The sequence below is a fragment of the Mesocricetus auratus genome, unplaced genomic scaffold, assembly GCF_017639785.1.
Source record: "Mesocricetus auratus isolate SY011 unplaced genomic scaffold, BCM_Maur_2.0 Super-Scaffold_100003, whole genome shotgun sequence".
In the NCBI taxonomy this organism is placed as follows: Eukaryota; Metazoa; Chordata; class Mammalia; order Rodentia; family Cricetidae; genus Mesocricetus; species Mesocricetus auratus.
In genome coordinates this window covers 7,272,642-7,296,596 of record NW_024429188.1, presented here as the reverse complement: position 1 = coordinate 7,296,596, position 23,955 = coordinate 7,272,642, and the positions used below count along the sequence as shown (strand labels likewise).

The 23,955-nt window shown below is 36.7% G+C and overlaps 1 protein-coding gene across 1 annotated transcript in view; it reads right to left on the bottom strand.

Moving 5' to 3' along the window:
• Positions 1-23,955, bottom strand: part of Wnk3 (WNK lysine deficient protein kinase 3) — a 134,328-nt gene that overhangs the window by 83,813 nt on the left and 26,560 nt on the right. The window contains exons 2-5 of the mRNA XM_040744002.1: positions 20,432-21,087; positions 4,852-5,024; positions 3,550-3,770; positions 2,027-2,184 (exon numbers count right to left, since the gene is read on the bottom strand). Of these exons, the coding sequence (XP_040599936.1) occupies positions 2,027-2,184; positions 3,550-3,770; positions 4,852-5,024; positions 20,432-20,968 (1,089 nt within the window). The 5' untranslated portion in view covers positions 20,969-21,087. The remainder of the gene's footprint in view (positions 1-2,026; positions 2,185-3,549; positions 3,771-4,851; positions 5,025-20,431; positions 21,088-23,955) is intronic.

Here is a 23,955-nt window from a genome sequence, read left to right as displayed (position 1 = left end):
ATATAAAAAATCATTCAAAATTACAGTTATGCTTAGGGTATGAATCAGTGGTAGAGCACTTGTATAGCTTTCATTAGGCCCTGAATTTGATGCCAGAATCACACAAAAAAGACATATTTATGCACAGCACTTGGTAGGCTAAGGTAGAAGGGTCATAAGTTCCAGGTCAGCCTCAGTGACACAGTGAGACCCTGTTAATGTTATTCTATTCATAGAAAATGTCCTTTCTGATCTCTCCACTGACCTTTTCCAGATTTCTTTGGCAATTTATGTCTTTTTCTATATGTAATTGAAGACAGTTATAGAACTATAATTTATAAATCAAGCACAAAATACTTCTATGCTTAGGGCTCTTTAAATAAAGGGCACAAACCAAAAAGGCATTGTAGCTTTTTCTGAGCTCTTATCAGAGGCTGGGAAGGAATCAGAAATTGTTGTTTAATGGATATAAGTTGTAAATAAACAGCAGGAACAAACTTATGAAATATACTCCACATCACAATGACTATAATCAACAATAAAGTAACTTAAAAAGCAAGTTTTAAATATCTTACCACAAAAATGATATGAAAATGAAGTTACAGGTAAACTACCTTGATTTTACATTGTATGCATCATACTATTTTCCGTAAACGTGTGCAATTGTCATTTGTCTATTTAAAATAATTTAAAGGATTAAAAATAACTCTTATTATTAACATCCTGAAACACTACAAACTCTTTCATGGTCTATATCTAGCCAGCCAGCCATATGTGAAGTAGTCTACTTTAAACAATGAAAACATTCCAATTCTACCTTGTATCCCTTACTATACTCCTATCCTTTATTTTATACTTCTTTTTTATTTTCAGGTTAAGGTTTCATCATGTAGCTCAGGCTGGCCTTTAATTTACAACCTTCTTCAGCCTCCCAAGTTCTGGGATTACAGGTGTGTGCCACCACATCTTGCTAGTTTGTTCTTTTGTTTCTTTTTCCAGACAGGGTTTCTCTGTAGCTTTGGAGGCTGTCCTGGAACTCACTTTGTAGGTCAGGCTGGCCTTGAACTCATAGAGATCTGCCTACCTCTGCCTCCCAAGAGCTGGGATTAAAGGCATGGACCACCACTTCCCGGCAGTAGTTATTTCTTAATTGATATTATTCTCCTCCTAGAGATGTAAGCTCTCTGAGGATAGCAAACACTTATTGTCATTGCAGTCTTTGCAATTTCTAACATAAAAATTTATTCATATCAGGGATTCACATGTTTTACCTGTTAAACTACATACTGAACTATTTTTCATAATTGGGCACTTATGTATTATAGTCCTTCAAACTCTCTTAGTCAATCTTTATTATCCAACTTTAAAAATTAACACCAATCTCCTGCCTCAACAAGATGATGAGACAGACTTAGTAGACTTCCTAGGGGAGGCCTTACCCTCTCTGAGGAGCAGATGGGAGGTGGATGGGAATGGGGGAAGAGGGAGGAGAGAAGGGAGGGGGAACTGGGATTGGAATGTAAAAAATAAATTAATAAAAAAGGAAAAATAAAGATTAAAAAATTAAAACCAATCAAGCCAGAGGGTGGTGGTGCATGCCTTCAATCCCAGTACTTCAGAGGCAGAGCTAGGTGAATCTCTGTGAGTTTGTGGCCACACTGATCTATGTAGTGGGTTCCAGGACAACCAGAGGTGCATAGAGAGATGCTGTCTTAGAAAATACAAAACAGAAAATTAAGAACAATCTAATATCTAAAATTGTACCACAATTAAAGATGATATACCTGTACATTTTCTCTGAAATAATATAGAGCATTTTATGACTCTAACAGAGTTCAAGTACATAAAGACAAGTTTTTGCAAACCTAAATCTTTTCTACATGCAATTGTTAAAGTAACATCATGAAAGTAAAAATATAATGGGGGGGTATCTTTTCTTCCACTAAGCCACACCTTGTCCCATAATTAAATTCCACTAAGTCAACTTTATCAATTTCAACACAAAATATGGCAATTTGTGAAGTAAAAGGAATAAAATTATACCTACACTGGTTACTTTACGGTATATTTGGGCTGCATTCTGGCACTCGGAATACGGATACTCCGAAGTAGCCATTTCCAACATGCACATTCCAAAAGCATAAACATCTACAGATTCATCATAATGTTCTTCATACATCTCTGGAGCCATAAACTCAGGAGTACCTACAAAACAATACCACAACCATATTTTTATTAAAGAGAAATATATTCATCAAGATTTTCTTTCCCCTAAAAAGTATCTATTAATTTCTGCTCCTTCAAAGCAAATCTGTAAATTATGCTGGGTGTGGTGGTATACACCTTTAGTCCTGGCACTTGGGAAACATAGGAGGACCTCTTTGAGTTCAAGGCCAGCCTGGACTACATAGTAAATTCCAGGACAGCCAAGGCTATTTAGAGAGATTCTGCCTCAAAAAAAAAAGCAAATTTAACATTTTGTACATTTAAAGTACAATTCAAGGCTAGGTTAACATGTTAAAAAAATCTAACTTTAGACAGGCATGGTGGCTAACTCTTAGATTCCTAATACTTTAACAGTAACAAGAAAGAAGGTCAGAATTTTAAGGTGATTCTCTGCTACATAGTATGTTCAAGGCCATCCTGGTCTATAATGAAATTCTGTCTCAGAAAATAAAAGGTTGGGTACTATGATGCATGCCTTTGATGCCTGCACTCAGGAGACAGTGGCAGTAGGATCTTTAAGTATGAGGCCAGCTTACTATATATGGCAAGTTCCAGGTCAACCACAACTATATAATACAGAGATCCTATCTCAAAAAAAAAACCAGCTAGGTAGATATAGATAAAATCTGATTTATTTTTATTTATATCTTTTTAGTTCAAGTTTGGATAAATTAATTTAGTAAATTTTATTCCTTAAGTCCTCAGAATCTTTCAATAATCCTTAAAAGATGAGGCTAGAGATATAGTTCAGCAGTTAAGATCACTTGCTGCTCTTGCAGAGGACCCAGGCATTGCTCCTAGCACCCACATGGTGGCTCACAACTGTCTGTAATTCCAGATGTAAGGACTCCAATGCCCTCTTCTGATCTCTGTGGGCACTGCATATGCACAGACATACATGTAGACAAAACACCCATACATGTAAAATAAAGATAAATTTAAAAAAATAATAGTTCTTACTTAATTCTATAAAATATATACACGCTAGGTATATTGGAAATAAGTCAGTTTTCATATAATTGGGATTTAAAACCACACTTATAACAAATATTTCAAAGCACATTAACAGTTAAGTGTGCCAGCTGGGTCCTAAAATCTCAAGAGCCAAGAGGACTAGGAGTTCAAGGTCATCTTCTACTACATGGTGAATTTAAGGCCTGCCTGGGTTACACAAGACCCTGTCTCAATAAAAACAAGTGTTTATGTGTAACAAAAATAAAATGTTAAAAAATAAGCAGTGGTCAAAATTTTTCCCAAGACCATAGTTGACTCATCATCTCTGTTCCAGTCCTATACAACTGACAAATCTAACACCCAGCCAATAAACTATAAAATACTAGTCACCAATGACACTCTTAGCAAATGATGTGCGCATTAAGGTTGCAAGCCCCAGATCACCAATCTTCACAGATCCAGTGGGTCCTGTGATGAAAATGTTGTCACATTTCAGATCCCGGTGAATAATAGGAGGAGTCCTTGTGTGCAAGAATTGCAGTCCTTTCAAAATTTGCCTGCACCAGCTTCTTAAGACCTTTGGCTTCATGACTTTAAATCGTTTCAAGTATCTATACAAAGAAACAAAGATCATATGTAAACAAACATTCCCAGTGAGCTGCTCTGCTTATTTACTTACTATGAATACTACCCCTGAATAAATTTTAAGGTTTACTTTTTATTTTTACTTATATATGTTAATGTGCACATATGTGCAAATGCCTGTGGGAGTCAGAAGAGGGCATTGACCCACCCCCCCAGGATCTGGAGTTAAAGATAGTTGTGAGTTGCCCGATGTGGATACCATGACCTGAACTCTGATTTCTGCAAGAGCAGCAAGTACCCGTAGCCACTGAATTATCTATCTCTCCAGATTGAGGTATTCTCTATTGTCTGCTGTAGCAAAAAAAGAAATCTATCTAAGCCATCATTCTCATCTAAACTTTCAGTGACTTCAGTCACTTTACAGGTCATTTAAGTTTATCACCCCACATCACAGTTCATCAAAAAAATGGTATAACCTATGACAAAAGATATTCTACAAAATCTAGCAGTTTTAATTCAAATAAGAACCATACTAGAATGAGTTTTTGGAATGGAAGCATCATTTTAAAAAGGAAACCCTTCTCTCTGTCTGAATAATTACTTCTAAAGTCACTAGAGGTCATGCTACATAAAATTTTACTGTAAAAGATTAGGGGAAATTTACACTTTGCATTTAATTATTTACAACTGATTATACAATCAATTCATACCAAATGAAAAATTGGTTACAAACAACAAACTATAATTATATAGTAGTTATTCCTTACAAGATGTATAAGTTTGGCCAAACCCTCGCCATTCATTACCATTTATTTATTTATTTACTTATTTATTTATTTATTTTGTTTTTTTGAGACAGGATTTTTCTGTGTAGTCCTGGCTGTCCTGGTACTCGATTTGTAGACCAGGCTGGCCTCAAACTCATAGAGATCCGCCTGCCTCTGCCTCCTGAGTGCTGGGATTAAAGGCATGTAAAACCACCACCCAGCTCATCATTATCTTTTTAAAATACTAAGTAAGTGCTATTTCACTGAGCTATAGCCCCAGCCCCTCTACAAGCCCTTAGAGTGATTTCCGTCGCAACTGGTACTATCAGACTCAACTTACGTCTTTAAGGTTCCTGATGTCATTAGTTCAGTCACTAACACAATACATTTCTTTCCTTTTAATATAGACTCCCAGGAATCATAAAATCGAACTATATTGGGATGCTGGAGGCCTTTCAACATCTCTGCTTCTTCTTTGAATCGTTGCTGCTCGGCTTTAGTTAATTTGCGGTCCTAAAGCGGAAGAATGAGTTTCAAATTAATAACACAGAAATGTCAATTGAGTGTTTTACTGTCCACATATATATCTTACACCTACCAATTTTTTCTCAATATCTATAGAATCACTGGTATCCTTTCTTAATTAATTTAGTTTTTTGAACGGGTAATGCAACTATTGTTACATTTTATAACTAGGCTATAAACAAAACTACATAACATCAATATCTTCGGGGCTTTGGGTTACAGTTTGGTGGTATAATGCTTACATTATCTCAAAACTAATTGACAAAAAGTAATAAAATAGATAATTGTGATGTTTCCCTAAGAAATCTCCAAGTTTTCATAGCTAGAAGATCTCTAAAAATCAGACCAAGAATAGACATTTATTCCAGTTTAATTTCTGGATTGCTAAAATAAAACTGCTCTAAACTTCCAGATATTGGGCTACTAACTAATGAAAGACCTTCAAATAAGCACTTGACCACTAATCTGCTAGGCTACAAGTCATAGGTGCAATGTTTACAAAATCCTGAAGGACTGTAATCCTAAAATTCTGAAGTTAAACAAACTAAACTATCAAGTAAGTTAAGAAAGGAAAAATACTTGTATTTCTAGAAATAAGGACAGAGAAAAACATTTATCCCATACAAATCTTCTGAAAATATTAATCAGAGTTCCAGTTTAAAACATGAACTAAGCCAGGCAGTGGTGGTGCATGCCTTTAATCACAGCACTAGGGAGAGACAGAGGCAGGTGGGTCTCCGTGAGTCTGGTCTACAGAGCAAGTTCCAGGACAGCCAGGGCTTCACAAAAGAAATCCTGTCTTGAAAAACCAACCAACCAACCAACAAAACACACAAACAAACAAACAAGTTCTGTAAATTACTAGGCATGGTGTCACACACCTTTAATCCTAGCACTTGGAAGGCAGAGGTAGACGGAGCTCTACGAGTTCAAGACCAGCCTGGTCTACAGAGTGAGTTCTAAGACAGCCAGAACTGTTACACAGAGAAATCCTGTCTCAAAAAAAAAAAAAAAAAAAAAAAGGAACAAAGAGGCCAAACTGTTACTGGAGCTAAGAACTTCTGACAGGTCACAGGCCCTAGAGGAAAACCTGCTAAAAGAACTTAGTATGAAACCAACTCCTAATGACTTACTGTTATACCCATAGATTAGTACATCTCTTAACCCTCATCAGAGAAACTTCTTTTAGCCGTTGATGGTGATTAACACAAAGACCTACAATTGAACAATATGCAGACAACAAGAGATTGCAAAGTGTTAAGTCCCAAATGGGACATCTGTATCATACCCTGTTCCTCTTAAAGCTCAGGGATTGTTGCAGACGATGTCCAGAAAGATTGTAAAGAGGTGGTGGATGACTATAATAAAACAGTGTTTCTAGCCGGGTAGTGGTGGTACTGTCTTTAATCCCAGCACTAGGGAGGCAGAGGCAGGTGGGTCTCTGTAAGTTCGAGCCCAGCCTGGTCTATAGAGCGAGTGCCAGGATAGGTACCAAAGCTACACAGAGAAACCCTGTCTTGAAAAGCAAATAAATAAATAAATAAATAAATAAATAAACAAACAAATAAATAAAACAATGTTTCTGGGATACAACAGGAAAGCTGCATATGTAAACTCACAGCAGTTGTGACAGCATGCACAACTATATGAGCTAAAGTCAGACACAGTATTTTTAGCTATCACAGTAGATATATTGAAGACATCAGATTACAGATTTAATTTTAATTACAACAAACCAAGTGAAGATTTGAAGAGAGATTTGAGGAATATAGCTCAGGTATTGAAGAAATGAGAAATGAGGTCCTGTGTTTGATCCCCAGCATTGACAAAAACAACTGAACACGTTTCACCACTTAAGTTATGTATGTGGGTCAACATTGTTGGTTGGTTTTGTTTGTTTGATTTTTGGGACATGTTCTCACTACATGCGCCAGGCTGTTGGAACTCATAGAGATCTGCCTGTCTCAGCCTCTGAGTACTGGGATTAAAAGTATTCACTACCGTATCTGACAACATATGACATCACCCTTAGGCTTAACTCTTGGAAATAGGGGTATTGTTTTTTTCTTTCTTTTTATGACACAAGGCCTCATGTAGCCAGAATGGCACTGAACAACTGAGCTTCCTGCCTCCATGCTAAGATTACAACATGTATCACTATACTGCGCTTTGTTTTTACCCTTTGGAATGGGGTTTGCTCTCTCTTGTCCAAGTTGGCCTCAAATTCATGATCCTACTGTCTCAGTCTTCCAAGTAGCTAAGATTACAGCCTATGCACCAATACTTTACAGGTTTAGTTTTAAACAGATACCTACTTTGTTAAGGTCTCCTATTGCAAATTTGCTTAGAGGTGTTTTTGTTCTTTTCAAAAATAACAATTCATTTTTAATTACATTTACTTTGTGTGTACATACTTGAATTGCCACAGTATATACAGAAGTCAGAGGGTTTAATACTTAAAAAAAAATTATCTCTTTATTATGTATACAGTGTTCTGCCTGCATGCGTGCCTGCAGGTCAGAAGAGGGCACCAAATATCATTACAGATGATTGTGAGCCATCTTGTGGTTGCTGGATATTGAACTCAGGACCTCTAGTAGAGCAGCCAGTGCCATCTCTCCAGCCCCGAGGGTTTAATATTTTAATACTACACTGGACATTTTTCAGCTATATTTGTGGGGAATGTTAGAATTGTTTTTACATGTATTTATTTGTGTTTGACTGTGTGTGTAAGGGATGCCATAGAATTCATTTGGAGATCAGAGAAAAACCCTCTGCAGCCTGATCTTTCCTTCCATTACATGGGTGCTGGGGATCAAACTCAGGCTTGGCAATAAGCTCCCTTTGAGTCATGTCTCCAATGCCGACAGTTTTCCTATAAAATCTTAATCTGCTCTTGACATCACAAGATGAACTATGAGTTGCTTTTTGCTCTGCTGTCTTGAGGCAATCAATGCTCTGAAATATTCAGTATAATGAAGGCTTATGCCTCTAGTCATCCTATATAATAGAAGGATCAGAGACTCAAATTTTCCAGGAAGATATTTTATTTTCAACAGGAAATGATAAGTCATAAGTCAATCTCTTATATTTATACTGTTCTACTTTCTAACCTTATTGATTTTGCTAAAATAGCAGCAATATTGAAAAAAAGGTGCTAACAGTCATGACTATCTCCAATTAGATTTTCATAAAAACACTTTATTGGCCTAGAGCTTAAAAGACTTATGTTATAAAGAATTTGTTTAAAGTTCAATGACTTCAATATACACATGCATTAGTTTTGTTTTTTAATTAAGAGTATCTGCAGAATCCTACCTAATATCTTCTCTGCACCTACTAATATAAACATGAGTTTTATTGGTAAGTTTCCTAGTATAGAATTAGTCTTAAATTCCTTTTATCTCCTATTCTTGTATTGTTAGAGATATTAAACCTAGCTAGTACATTCACTACGTTATTGTTGTATCTTGTTTTTAAATTCCTAAAACTTACAGCAAAAAACTATGATTCATTGGTGAAGTCTATTAAAATTTTACTAAAGAATTTAACTACTGTATTCACATATGAATTGTTATATTTTTCTGTTTCTTGTAGAATATAAGGATTTAGTATTAAGATTACTTAGGGTTATAAAATTATTATTGTCATTATTGTTGGGTGTTTTCAGACAGTCTTTCTATGTAGTCAAAGTTGGCTTGAAACTCATGATGCCCCGCCTCTGCCTCCCAACTGTTGGGATTATAGGTATGTACCACATACCACTACAGCCAGCTCAGGCTTCATGAATGAGATAATAACAGTTAAACACTGAAATTTCTTGTCATCTAAATTTTACTATGATTTAAAGCTTTGAAGTTTCAAGTCCCTGGTGTGAGGTTTGAATTTTGTTTCTCTTTTTAAAAATTATAACAAGAGTGGAAACAATGACTAAGATTGGGGATTTTGTATTCAAAGGATACAAAAACCTCAATTACACAGGAGTAGTTAAGGCTTTCTATGCACAGTATAGTAAATATAGAAAATAATAATACATTGTACATCTTAAATCCAATGAGAGTAAATTTCAAGTGTTATCACTATAAATATTTGAAGATAAGTTTGCTTTGATTTAATTGCTGTGTATTACTTTGATCAATCGTAAGACCACTTTGTACTCCATAAATATACTACTGCAATTTATCATTTTATAACTTAAAAGAATAAAAATTAAACTTAGAAAACTAATGTACTGCCAGGTGTGATGGTTCACACCTGTAATACCAGAACTTGGGAGGCTGAGGTAGGAGATTTTGCAAGTTCAAGGATAACCTGAACTGCCTAATGAGACACAAGCCAGCCTGAGACACAGTGAGATAATTTTTAAAACAAACAAATGAACTAAGTACTAATAATCATCTTTATTGAACCTTAACATCTTACTATGTATTTCCTTATACCTTTTAAATGATTGAAATTTCACATAGTTGAAGATCCCCATGTATTCTTCCTTGATCCTACCACTTTCTTCCCTTTCTCAGAAATAAACAAATATTTCAGTTCATGAAGGCTTTTAAATATTTAAAAATTGCATGTGTTCACATTTCAAAACTTTTGTTGTTGCTGTTATTGACTATTTCAGGCAGGATCCTACTATATAACACAGGCTAGCCTCTACTCATGATTTTCCTGCCTCAGCTTCCCAAGTGCCACCAAAATGTGAAGCTATGGGGTTTTAATTGATCTTTATAAACTATTAAGTAAAATTTCATAATATCATGGTCCAATATTTTAACCTTAATTTTCTCTTTCCTTAACTTTGGCTTTTCTTTGCTTGTTTATATCTTAATTTTTCCTATCACTGTTTTAAGTTTTGAATAAGCAATAAATGTGGGTTTTATTCATGTTAAAAAGTGACTACCCCTAAGGTAATGAGAGAATTGTCTACTTTGATTCTTCTAGAGATTCCCCCATGGAGGACCTTACCTTCCCTGGGGAATGGAGTGGGGATTGGGTGGGGGACTGGTGGAGCTGGTGGCAGGCTGGGGGGGGGGCGTTGGGCGTAAAAAAAGGAAAAAAAGTGACTACCCCTCCTCATATTCAATTGCCCTCTTATGGGTCTTAAATTTACTAAGAAGGGCACTGGATGCCTTAACATCTAGTGGTGCTATTATAAATGATGGAGGTACAGAAGTCTTTCCACAAGAGCTAGCTTGTACTAAGATGTTATTAGACACCAAGAAAGATTCTTCACTTTCTCTCCTCGTAAACTGCAAAATCTAAAGATCTAAACATCTGTCCAATCTGTAAACCAAAAATCCACCAGCCTACCAGTCGTGCAGTTCCCCTCATGAGGGGTCAGAACTAAGCAAGGCCAGCAGTTCTTCCTATGAATTGTAGATTAAATGTCTATGTTTCCCCTTCATATGTTGAAGCTTCAACCTGACAACTGAGGAGTCAGTTCTCTCCTTCCACCATGTGAGCTTTGGATACTGAACTCAACTCATCAGGCTTGCACAGCAAGAACTTCTACATTGTTGAACCATCTTGCTTGTCCAGGATATGTGTGACAATATCAATCCTGAAAATATTATGCCAAGTGAAAAACAACTAGACACAAAAGAGCAAACACTGCTGATTTTACTTCTATGTAATACCTAAAAAGGGCAAATTCAAAACAGAAAGTAAAACCAAGTGTGGTGGCCCACATTTTTAATCACATAACTCAAGAAACAGAGACAAATGGATCTGTTGAGTTTGAGGCCAGTTTGGTCTACCTGTGAGTTTCAGACCAGCAAGTACTACATACTAAGACTCTGTCTCAAAAACAAACAAAACCAGTATGTAAAATCATGGTTATCAGGAGTTAGGGAGGGTAATAAATAGAGAATTATCATTTTGATAGGTATAAAGTTTATATTTGAGATGAAGAAAAAGTTCTAGGGCTGGATAGTGTTAGTAATTATAAATCAGTTTGACATAAATATTACTATTCCCAAGTAAGATCATAAAAAAGCAGCAAGAATAAAATTTCAGTGTTATACTTACTAATTTATATGGATAGTAAATTGATGTAAAATTCAAATTAAACAAATAGAATTCAACTACTCCATAGAACACTGAAAAGAAATACTATCTTTTTATAAATGATGGCTAAACATTTAATGAATTTTAATATGAAGAACAGTAAAAATACACACAAAACCTTTTCTGAGATATAGAATAACAGCAACATGACTAATCCCCATAGGTATTTTATTCAAGATAAGGAACATATTTTTAAGAGTGACTAAACAAAGACTGCCTCCAGGGCAGCCTGCTCTAGCAGAGCTACAGAAGTGTTTTTTGCAGGTGCAGCCTGAAGGCACACAGAGTTTACTGAAGCTGTTGTTCCAGTAGGATCTTGGTATTATCTACATGGTGCTGGTTTTGTAGGCATGCAAATGCAAGAGTTGCAATGTTGGGGAAACCTTAGCTCCAGAAAGCTGCTGAGGCCAGAAGACTCATAGCAGTGTCAGGTGTTCTGCCTGGAGCACCTGATCAGGCTGTTTATAAAGCTGTGAAGGTGAAGCCTGTATTTCAATAGGGATTAGAGATGCCAGAGGCATGCAAGGTCCACTAAGAGACTATGAATGGTGCAAGCTACTGAGTTGAGTCAGAGCTACCCAAGGCTGTTAGAACCCAGATGAAGCAGCCATTAGCGCTGCAAACCAGAAACAGAATTACAGGGTTTGGTGTTTGCCTTACTAGATTTTGGTCTGAGCTTTCCTTGTTATATTCCTTTCAGAATTAGAATTTCTTTTAGAATTGGAATGTTTGACATGTGACACTCTACGCTGGAACTGTATAATTTACATTTTTGGGCTGGGGAGATGGCTCAGCTGTTAAAGGCTAGGCTCACAACCAAAAATAATTTACTTTTTTTTTTTTTACTTTAAAGGAGTTCACAGTTAAGAGACTAATCTGAGTCTCTAAAGAGACTTGGTACTTTGGGTTTTTTGCGGGGGGACAATGTTAGATCCATTAAGAATTGAGATTCTTAACAAGTGATTAAACATATTGTGCATTATTAAACATGAGACATTTGAAGTATTGTGCTTTAAAAGTGACATGTTTGGGTATCAATACAATGGTTAATTTTGATTGTAAGGTTGATCAGATTAAACACACTCAGGCATCAATAAGCCACACCTCTCTGTGGCCTGTAAGGGTGTTTTTAAGGACAATTAGCTGAGCAGGTTAAAACCTAACCTGGATGTGGGTATGCCATCCCATTGGCTGGAGTGCAGAGCATATAAAAAGGGGAAAAAAGAGAAATCCAGCTGAGAATCAGTCATTTCTCCTTTCTCTGCTTCCCAGTCTGCCTTTAGGCACTAAGCACAGGAGCTGGTCCCACATCCATGCCTTCCTCATCCCAGTGAACTATATGCCACGAGTCACATACAAAATTAGGTACATTTCTTTTCTGAAAGGTAAACTATGGTCTTATAATCTCACTCTTAATGTAAACATCAACAATGATCTACAAAACTAGATCAGGCGACATGGATCTATCTTTACAAATGTAAAAGAAAGAACAATGATATAAAAACTATATGAAATAACTTGTTCAGGTAAGCATAAATAGTACAAAGATTTCAAAATAGTACCTACCTACAATGTATCCTATCATTTTTTTTAAAGTTTATTTGTAGCATAGGCTGGCCACAAACCCTTTATGTAATAAGATTAAAGGCACTACTACTACCATGTTCAGCTCAATGAATGTTCCTGAACATGAACTTCTTCAGCTTTACCACTATTGCTTATTAAATGCTCAAACATGTCCCAAGCTTTACAAGCATTATCTCTATGTTCATTTCTTTTTAATTTATTGTGTGCACAGTGTTCTGCCTGTATGTCTGCCTGCAGGACAGAAGAGGGCATCAGATCTCATTATGGATGGTTGTGAACCACCATTTGGTTTCTAGGAATTGAACTCAGGACCTCTGAAAGATCAGCCAGTGCTCTTAACCTCTGAGCCATCTCCCTGGTCCCTATGTTTCATTTCTTAAGCTGAGTAGTATATCCTCACTTTCCATCATATTGCTAGTTCTTTTTTTCCCTTCAGTGTTGGGAAACTTGAATATATGAGACAAGTCATCTACTACTAGAGCTATACTCAAAGCTCTAGTATTTTTTATTTTCATACATCCAAAACATTATTTGTAGTTATTTTTAATAGGAAAGTTTTAAAAATGCTCCAAAATGTTAAGTTTCTTGGCCTGCTGAAGCAATATAAACTACAAAGGCAACACTAAAAGCTGAATTTTATCATCTACCTCTCAGAACAGGATTCACAGCAGTGACTGAAGCCACCTCACTCACAAATCACTTCCCAATGGTAACTGGTGTAAACTATAACTAAAGGTAAATAAAATAAATAAACACATGCCAAGGTAGCAAAAAACAAAAAAAGGTTCTAAACAAAGTATCATGCAAGAAACTTATAACCACATTAAATTTTAAAGACAAGAATGGTGTTGATGCATAAAGAAAGGTGCTTTATCAATGGTAGTAAAGATACATGTTGAGGAACTAGGACCATAATTTTGTGGTGTACCATTGCCTAGCATGCTGTGAAGCCATGGATTTTATCAAAAGAGGTATGTCAACCGGGGAATAACATACAGAACCAGAGTCACTATCTTGCAAATCAGCTGGACAAATACATCATCATTTTGTAGGGATCTGGGCATTCACTTCTTTTGGTCAATCTATTGCCTTAGTAGGAGGACATGCAGAAACATTTGATTCTTTTGTTCTGCCTATACTCACCAATATAGCTTCCTATTATAATTTAGCTTCCCATGCAATAAGCTTGTGCCCTACATTTAGAAATCTAAGAAAGAAGTCTTTCTTTTCATAGACCTGACTACCCATGGACACTAAACTATGACAAGCTAACCATTAACCTGTTCTTTAGAGACTAATTCTCAACACACATCAGGGTGAAGCCTTCCTTCACTGACAATGCTAACTGATATCCCTTGAATTTTAGCAGTTCAATTTTAAACATCTGATTTTAAACAGAATACACTTATTTTTATTGTTTTAAAATACTTAACATAATGAAGGCAGAGAAGACTGATATGGTGATGAGTACCAGTGGTCTTGAAGTCTAAGTTACTTGGAATGTTAGAGTAGGAGTCACTTGAGCCCAGGAATTTGAGGCTAGCCTAGGTAACTTTGTGAGAAACCACCTAAAAAGAAGATAGAGACACATCCAGACACCTAAGCCCTTCCTAAGAGGGTATGTAGCTCTTATCCCTCACCAAATAAGGTTCTTTTTGCAGCAGATGGAGATGATTACAGAAAGCAACAACTAGTCTAAAGTACAGAGAACAACTGATTTTGGGGTGCCCAGCCCCAGTTAATACATCTATAACATAACCTTCACACCAAAGGCTTAGAAAACATCACAGAGGGGCAGGAAGATTGTAACCACCAGAGAACTAGGAAGGTGGTACATATGACACAGAGTCTATACCCATGAAATTTCAACAATATGGATTCTGAAACAAGACCTGAACAATAATAATACCATGCTAAATTGGCATGCTAAGTTTAAAGATATTAATATATACATGCATATAAACAATACAAATGGACTTAGAAGGTTGCACTTACATATTTGTATATGTAATAATAAAAAATAAGAGGGCACGAATTTGAAAGGACTGAGAAAGTGGGAGGAGTTGGAGGGAGTGGGGAGAGAAGATATTATTTTTGTTTTGTTTTGTTTTTTTCAAGACAGGGTTTCTTTGCATAGCCGTGGCTGTCCTGAACTCACTCTGTAAACCAGGCTGGCCTTGAATTCAAAAAGATCCTCCTGCCTCTCCCTCCTAAATTCTGGGATTAAAGGCATGTATCACCACCACCCAGTGGAGGGGAGGAAGGCAGGATATAGTTCAGTGGTAGAACATGCTCATGGTTGTGGGTTCTATACCCAAACAATAAGAATAACAACCAAATTATGCTGTTCAAATAAACAATGAAAAAGAAACCTTTTTGTTTTGTTTTGTTTTGTTGAGACAGGGTCTCGCTATATAGCACTGGCTGATCTGGAACTCTTTGTAGACCAAGATAACCTGGAACTCAGAGATCCTCTGCCTTTGTCTCCCTGGTGCTGGGATTAAAGGTGTGTGCCATTATACCAGCAGAATGATTCTTTTTCTGGTTTTTCAAGATAGAGTTTCTCTGCCTAGCCCTTGTTGTCCAAGAACTAGCTCTGTAGATCCACTTGCCTCTAGCTCCCTAATTCTGGAATTAAAGGCGTGCACCACCACTGCCCAGCTAAAAATATCATAAATTTGACACATGCACATAAAACTATAAATGATAGAGTACCCTCTTTAGCCATGTTATTTAATGCGCCTAAACCTCAGATCTGTTAACCTGAAAATAACTATCTTTACCTAACATAACTATTGCCAAAATTAAATCAACTAGGAAGAATTTATACAAGTGTTCAATTAAATTTGAATTTTATGATAAACGCAAAGTATATAATATCCATTGTTACTAACTATACTAAAATCTTAACTACAAATTCTTCTATTGTTAAATTTTCAGAAACTTAACAGACATATTGAGGAAAGATCACACAAAGCTAAAGGGTAGTGCCAATAGATAAATATAGATGAAAAGGTGAAAATAGGAAGATGCCATTTGTAGCAGGAGGATCAAAAGTTCAAGGCCAGCTTGGGCCAGCAAGTTGCAGATCAGTCTTATAAAAAAAAAATAGAACACCCTAATTACAGTGTAGATTGCCTGTGTAAACACACCAAAGAGCACCAAAAATTAGTAAAGTTCTGAGAAGTATTTCACAGTGTCAAAGTATATATTCCTAAGATATTTATTAATCTACAGAGGAGAAAAGAGTAAAACTTTATAGTAGGAACAATCTGACATATAATACTGTAGTCAAGTGATCAAATTTATATTATCAGTAATATGTGTCAACATCATATATCACCTTCTATCACAGACTGAGTAGAGGAACAAATTCACATTGTTGTAATCTTGCCAAAAATGTAGAGCTTAGCTAGCCAACCACAGAAGTTCATGCTGTAATACTAGCATTTAAGAAGCAGACGCATTTTATATTTGTGGTCAATATGGTTTACTTAATGAGTCCTTGGTCTTTGTAGGCTATATAGTGAGACCTCATCTCAGAAAGAGAGAGCTGGGTGGTGGTGGTGGTGGTAGTGGCTGCAGCTGTGGGGGCACATGCCTTTAATCTCAGCACCCAGGAGGGAGAGGCAGGAGGAGCCCTGTGAATGGAAGAAAGGAAGGTAGAGAGGGAGGGAGGGAGGGAAGGAGGGAGGGAGGGAGGAGAAGGAAGGAGAGGAAGAAAATTTTAATAACCTTTGAAAGTTCAAGGAAAACTGTTAAAGAGGAAAGGGGAACATACAAAACACAGTATAGAAACATGAATATAATCACAGAACTGAAAAGAGGAATATTTGCCGGAAAACTGGTATATTTAGATTAAGGTCAATATTTTAGTTAATAGTAACTCTTTGGTAAATAGAAAATCACCTGAAAATAAGAAAAATGAGGTAGCAAAGGAGTGGTACCTGTGTTTCTTTCTACTTCTAACCCTCTCATTTCCTTTCAACAAACCCATATTTAACAACCCTTTCATCTTTTTGCTAATTCCAATCTCCAAGATTTCTACATATACTGAGTATAAACTCCTACTATAAGCTTTATGAAATCTGGCTGTGTCTGCCTTTTCTCCCTTTTTGTGTCTCTAGCACTTAGCATAAGTCTGGCACATTACACAAAATGTTTATTTGTTGAGAAACCAAAAAATGACAACTGTATTAGATTTATGTATTCATTTCCTATTGCTATAGTAACAAATTAGCATAAACTTGGTGGATTAAAACACAGACGTATTATCTTCCAAAAAAAAAAAAAACAGGAATCAGAAATCTACAGTGAATCACACTAGAGTGGAATCCAGACAGCAGCACTGTTTCTTCTGGGGGCCCAAGGCAACTGTTTAATTCCTTGCCTTTTCCAGCTTTCTAGGCTATCTGGCTTGGTGACCAAATCCTGCAACAGAACCACTCCAAACTCTGTTTCTATTCTTAGATCTTGCTAGAATGATTGCCAGCTTGTCTCCCTCCAAAAAAAGACTGCTGAGTAGATGAACTAAGATAATGTCTGATAGTTCCATCTGCAAAGGTACTTTTAACAATGTAAGGTTCTAAGGATGAAGACATCTTTGAGATGTCATTATTCAGCCTCTTATACATATCAATTGCTTTCTTCCTTTCTCTCTCTCTCTCTCTCTCTCTCTCTCTCTCTCTCTCTCTCTCTCTCTCTCTCTCTCTCTCTCTCTCTCTCTCTCTCTCTCTCTCTCTCTCTCTCTCTCTCTCTCTCTCTCTCTCTCTCTCTCTCTCTCTCTCTCTCTCTCTCTCTCTCTCTCTCTCTCTCTCTCTCTCTCTCTCTCTCTCTCTCTCTCTCTCTCTCGATTTTCTGAGACAGGGCTTCTCTGTGTAGTCCTGGAACTAGCTCTGTAGTTTGAGGCTGGCCTCGAACTCAAAAGAGATCTGTCTGTGCTGAGATTAAAAGTATGGGACACCACCACCCAGCTTTTTATTTTAAAGTCTATCCAACAAATAACCAAAAATAACTCACAGAAATATTTAGGAACTAGTGATATTTCCAAGACCACAGTTGTCCCCTTCCACCCTCATCCTTTGCCCTTTTGCAAAGCATTGGTCTTTGTTTTAGATTTAATCAGGTTATAAGATCTATTAAACAAAGAGACTGGAACATATATATTTAAGCCAAATTCATAACCCTTAGATTCAAGATAATTTCTTTGCTCCTGGGTCGACACTTAATATCTATGGCTAGATCTGATGAAAACAAAGGAAATAGAACTAAACAGCATTGGGGGAGGGCTTTAAAGGAATTAAGCATTTATTTTCTTGTGTGGCTCAAACAGAATCTAGAAACATTTCTGAAAGGATAATAAAACTATTTTAGGAGAAAAATTAAGAGCCCTACAGTGAATATTAAAAAAACACTATACTTTTTTCAGAAACAAGATCTGGCATTTTACTCAATATTTTTTCTGCTTCAATCTCCTAAATTCTGGAATTATAGGGGTCTGCATCATGCTTAACTCTTAAACATAAATTTTCAGCTGTTTCTTCTACTTCTACATTACCTTGGCTATAATCACTAGTATAATAAAAAATACACAGAATGTTCACTCAAAATGGTAACCTGCTGTAGTCTACTGGACCTATTTTTTCTTGTTGGGTGGTTTTGCTCTGTTTTGATTTTCAGTGACATCTTTTGTTCAGACTCTATCTGGAGGTGCTAGATATCTAGGTGCAATTTTAAGGAGGCCTGGTCTAGAGAGATGTACTTCAGTTAGCAGAGAAGTCCAGTCCCTAAAAATCAAACAAACTGGACATGGTGGTACATGCCTATAGTTTCATCACTTAGGAAGTAGAGGCAGGAAGCTCAGAAGTTCAAGACCATTCTCAGCTACATATCAAATTGGGGGCTAATCTGGAATATATCAGACTATGTCTCAAATAAAATATAATAAACTTCCTACGCTAGGCACTTAGATTAAATCCAAGTCTAATGTAATGGCAACCAACAGCACTTTATAATGGGTGAAATATGTATATTTTATAGATACCCACACTCAAAGACACCATTAGAATTTAAACAATAATGACCTATACTTCGTGGCTGTCTTTATTCAATCTTAATTTTGTGGTTTGTTTTTTGTTGCTGTTGTTGGTATTGTTGCTGTTGTTTGAGGTAGGGTCTCATGTAACCCAGGCTATAGTCAAAAATGACCTTGAACTTCTGAACCTCTAACCCTCTCCACCCCAGTGCCATCATGCCTGGTATATGTGATGTTGAGACTGAACTGAAAACTTTGCTCATGCATGTTAGGGCAACTGCTGTACCAAACTGAGCCACAATGCTAGTCCCAATCCTAATTTTAAGCATCCCATATGAATGCTGACCATTTTTCATGAGTTGACTGAGGTTATCAAGGCTTGTTCTCCTTCTATTTGACCTACATCTGCCTGAAATTATTCTAATTATAGTATCCTCTATGCTACTTTGTTCCTCATTTGTTAATAGTACTAAATAAAAGTATTTATCATAAGCTAGGTGGTGGTGGTGGCAGCACACACCTTTAATCCCATCACTTGGGAAGCAGAAGCAGGTGGATCTCTATGACTTCAAGGCCAGCCTTGTATGCAGAGCAAGTTCCAGGACAGGCTCCAAAGCTACACAGAGAAATGTTATCTAGAAAAAAATCTATCATAGAATGAAATATTTGGTAGTCATTCTCCCCATTTTTTTCTTTAATTTCTCCTCATTAAACATACTTGAGCTGATTAACTTCTGTAGATTTTGGTGATTTCACTTTGCTGTAAATTTCAAAGGTATGAGGATAGAATATCAATAAAGTTTTCAAAGAGTCAAGAAAAATCTTTCCTATTTGGAAAAATATATGAATTTCACATGTTTTTGCAAGAAAAATATGAAGGTAGATATCAGACTGAACACATTACTATCATACACTTAAATATGAAGAAAAAAATTAACCAATGAGACACACACACACAATCAGATCTAAAAATGAGATGTTAATGAGAATTTGGGGAATTTCCTGAAGCTAATAATTTTCCCAAAGACTGTCACAACATTGCCTTTTTCTTTTTAAAACAGAAAAGGAAAGCAAGCATGTTGGGCATATGCCTATGACCCTAGCACTAAAGAGGTTGAGACAGTAGAACATGAGTTTGAACCCAACCTAGGTTACAAAAAACTTCAGGGTCAGCTTGGGCTATATTGAAGACCTTGTCTCAAAATAACAAATGATCAATGGAAAGCAAAACTTAGTCCTATTTCCAATGGCTGTGCTGTTTTTTATAGCTCAGAGGTAGAGTATTTGCCTAGCGTGTACAAGACCCAAAATCTGATCCTAGCATCATGACATAAATAAACAAATGAGTGAAGTAAATAAACAGAAGGGAGAAGAGGGGGTATAACTCAATATCAGAATAATTGTATAAAGCTCTGAGTTTATTCCCAGCAGTGCAAAAATTAAGATAAAAAGCAATTGACTGGAAATACATTTCAATGATAGAGTACTTGCCTAGCATGTACTCTAGATTCCATTCTCAGTATTGCCAAAAAAAGGGAAATAAAAAGATAATTTTTAAAAAGCTTGCCATGGGCTCCTAACAGATTAGAAAAGAACATAATGTCTAGACAATGGTACAAGGGCTCTTCACTTTCTTCATCCTGGATCACTCTGGCAGACAGGGCAGCTAAATCTGGAATTCATAAAGCCATGAAAATTATAGACCCACCTGTAGTTCACACCAAGCAACTTCAACCCAAGTTTCAGTGTCCAGTCCTTTATATACTGTCTTAAATGCTCCCCTTCCCAGCTCTATATCAAATTTCAGGAACCTGCCACTAGGAGAAGTTGCTACAGCCTTCATCTCTGCCTCTTCTTCCGTTTCCTTTTCATTTTTCTCCTTGGCGCAATCTTTTGAGGACTCTGAGGTTGCCTTTGAACGTTGCTCATATTTAACTTCTTGCCCACCTCTTAGCACAGTTGTAGGAAGCTTATCCACTCTTGAGATATTTGTTGCATCTTTTGTTCTTTCATCTCTAGGGGCAGATTCAGCAGCTTTTTCATTTTCCGTCATCTCAACGCTCTTTCGGAAAAATCTCTTTCTTTCGATGGTTTCCCCGGCAGCAGAGAAGGTGCTTAGTTTGTCCTTCATTTTAGTGTCTACCATCAGAGATACAGCAATTTGAGCAACTCTGTTTTCCAAGGAAACCCCATCAGGTTTCTCAGAGTCTTCTGTGTTAGCTGGCTCCCCAGAATCAGTGGCCATTGTAACTAAGATTGACACTGAACGTTTTTCCTGTTTCACTCTTTGGTCCACTTACATCTCAGGTATCAAAATCATCAGAACATGCTTCCTTTTATGTGGTCATATATCCCCATAGCAACCTGAAGGATGTAAAAAAGATAATTTTAATATCACCCTACAACAGAAATCATTAAGCAGAAAACAAATCATCTGATTTTTAATTGCTTTTTTCTTAATAAGTTTATTCTTGTTTCTGTACAACTCAGCAACTAAGACTCCAGGGACTAAGCCTTGTCATATTTAATACAACTTCAGTGACTAATACAGCACTTAGCATTCAGTGTGTCTTCATATGCAGGAACCTAGTTCTCAGCTCATCTCAATCCACCAAATTCAATATAGGTACCTAAATCCTGAATTCACTTAGCTATACATAGTAAGTAAAAACACATAACCAGAAGATTTTTGTCTAAGATTCTGGAATCCATCTAATAGTAGTTTCTTTAGCTTTGGTAAAATATATGTAGAATCAAATTTCCTATTTTTTTGTTTCCAAATTTCCTATTTTAACTATTTTAAGTGCACAGTCCATAACATTAATGCATTCACAATGTTGTGCTATCATCACTTCTTGACATTTTTATCATTTGTGTGAGTTGGTTCTCTTCTTCTACCTTCATGTGAATTCCAGGAACCAAACTCAAGCCGTCTACATAGCAAGCACTTTATACACTGAGACATCTTGCTGGTCCTATTATCACCTCAAAACATTCCCAAAATGATTTCATCGTCTTAAGCTGAAAATCTATTCTCATTATAGAAAACTGTCCTATCCAGATGAGTGCTATGGAATGCACCTATAGTTCCGGTTACTTAGGAAGCTGAGGGTGGAGAATCACCTAAGACCTGGGAGTTCCAAGCTGGTTTGGACAAACAGCAAAACTAATTTCTAAAACAAAAGAAAAGCAGTTTTTAGGGGGCTGAGAATAGCTCACTAGCAGATGTATGTTTAGCATGTACAAAGTTCTACGTTTGATCGCCAGAACTACCAAAGAAATATCTTACCCACATCTACCCTACCAAACCTACATTCTACTCTCTATTTCTGAATTTACCTATTCTAGGTAAGTAAGTGGACACACACAGTATTATGTCTATCTTATTTCACTTGGCATAATGTGCTCATTTCTTTTTTAGATTGGCTAATAAATACATGAAAAATATCCAATAACTCTAGTCACCAGGAAAATTAAAATCAAAACTACATAAAAATTCCATCCCACCCAAGTAAAAGTGGCTATCATAAATAAAATGCAAAATAGGTCTGGAGGAATGGCTCAGTGTCTAAGAGCATTTACTGCTCTTACAGAGGATCCAGGTTCAGTTTCCAGAACCCACATGGTGGCTCACAACTGTCTATAACTCCAGTCCCAGGGGTTTAAAATCTCTTCTGATCTCTCTGGACTCCTGCACCTGTGTGATGCACATACATACACTCAGGGATACACACATAAAACAAAATAAATACATTTTTAAAAAGAAAATTATAAAGATGGGGAAATTCAAATTAATTCAGTCACTATAGAACTTAGTATAACAGTTCCTCGAAAAATAAAAATAGATCCAGGTGGTGTTGGTGCATGCCTTTGATCCCAGCACTCTGGAGGCAAAGACAGGCAGATCTCTGTGAGTTTGAGACCAGCCTGCTCTATAAAGTGAGTTCCAGGACAGCCAGGGAACCCTGTCTCAAAAAAACAAAACAAAATTAAAAATAGAACTGCCATATGATCCAACTGTAAAGCTTCTGAGTATATAAAAAGATCACATTCAGCTTACTCTATACAATGCATGGGGATGTATACTTGTAACCTCAGTACTTAAGATGGAGGAACTAAAGTTTGAGGCTGATCTTGGCTGCATAATGAGATTGTGTAAAATAAATAAGGGTGGGAGGGAGGGACTTCTTCCCTCCTTACTGCATCATGCATTGGTGGTATGCTACTAAATTATATGCCTTGAATGACACAATTAAAGATAACATATATCATTCATTTTCAAATGGCTAAACAAATGAAACACACCTATGAGTATTCATGTACATGTGCATGGTTTTTTGAATCAGGATCTTAATACTTAGTCCTGTCTGATTAGAACTGTGTAGACCAGGCTAGCCTCAAACTTACCATTATCTCCATCTTCTGAGATGTAAAGAAAGCAACTACAGAATCCAGGTGAACATCACTCGAAGCTTAATTGCATTACTTTGCTACTTTCTTTAAAAACATGTTTGAGATTTCTCAAAATAAAAATATTTTAGGAGACTGGTGAAATGACTCTGCTGGTAAAGTGCTTACTTGACAAGTGTGAACACCTAAGTTTAGATCCTCAGCACCCTTGTAGAAGCCGGGTGCAGAAATGCATGCTTGTGTTTCCAGGGCAGGGAGCTGGAGAAGGGAGAATCCTTAGGATGTGCTGGCTAGCTAGCTTAGCCAAATCAGTAAGCTTCGGGTTCAGTGTCTCAAAATATAAGGTGGAAGGTTGGGTGTGGTGGCACACTCCATTAGTCCCACAGCTCATGAGGCAGAGACAGGCAGATCTCTATAGGTTCAAGACCAGCCTGGTCTACAAAGTTCTAGGCAGCCATGACTACATAGTTAAAACCTTGCCTCAAAACAAGGATGGCAAGCAATTAAAGAAGAAAATTCATATTAACTTCTATTTTCCACATGCACATATACATGACTACTCATATATATCTATATATACATAAAAAGAATTAAATGATCAGACAAAGCTAATTTATATTGTTTAGAAATACAAATATGACTATTAAAACAATAAAGAAAGGGGCTGGTAAAATAGCTCAGTGGATCTGCACACATGTGCAGATGATAAAACAACTTGTTGGAGTCAGTGTTCTCCTTCCACTAAGTGAGTGCTGGGGACTGAACTTGGGTTGTCAAGCTTGTCAGCAGGTACTTTTACCTACTGAACCATCTCACCACCCC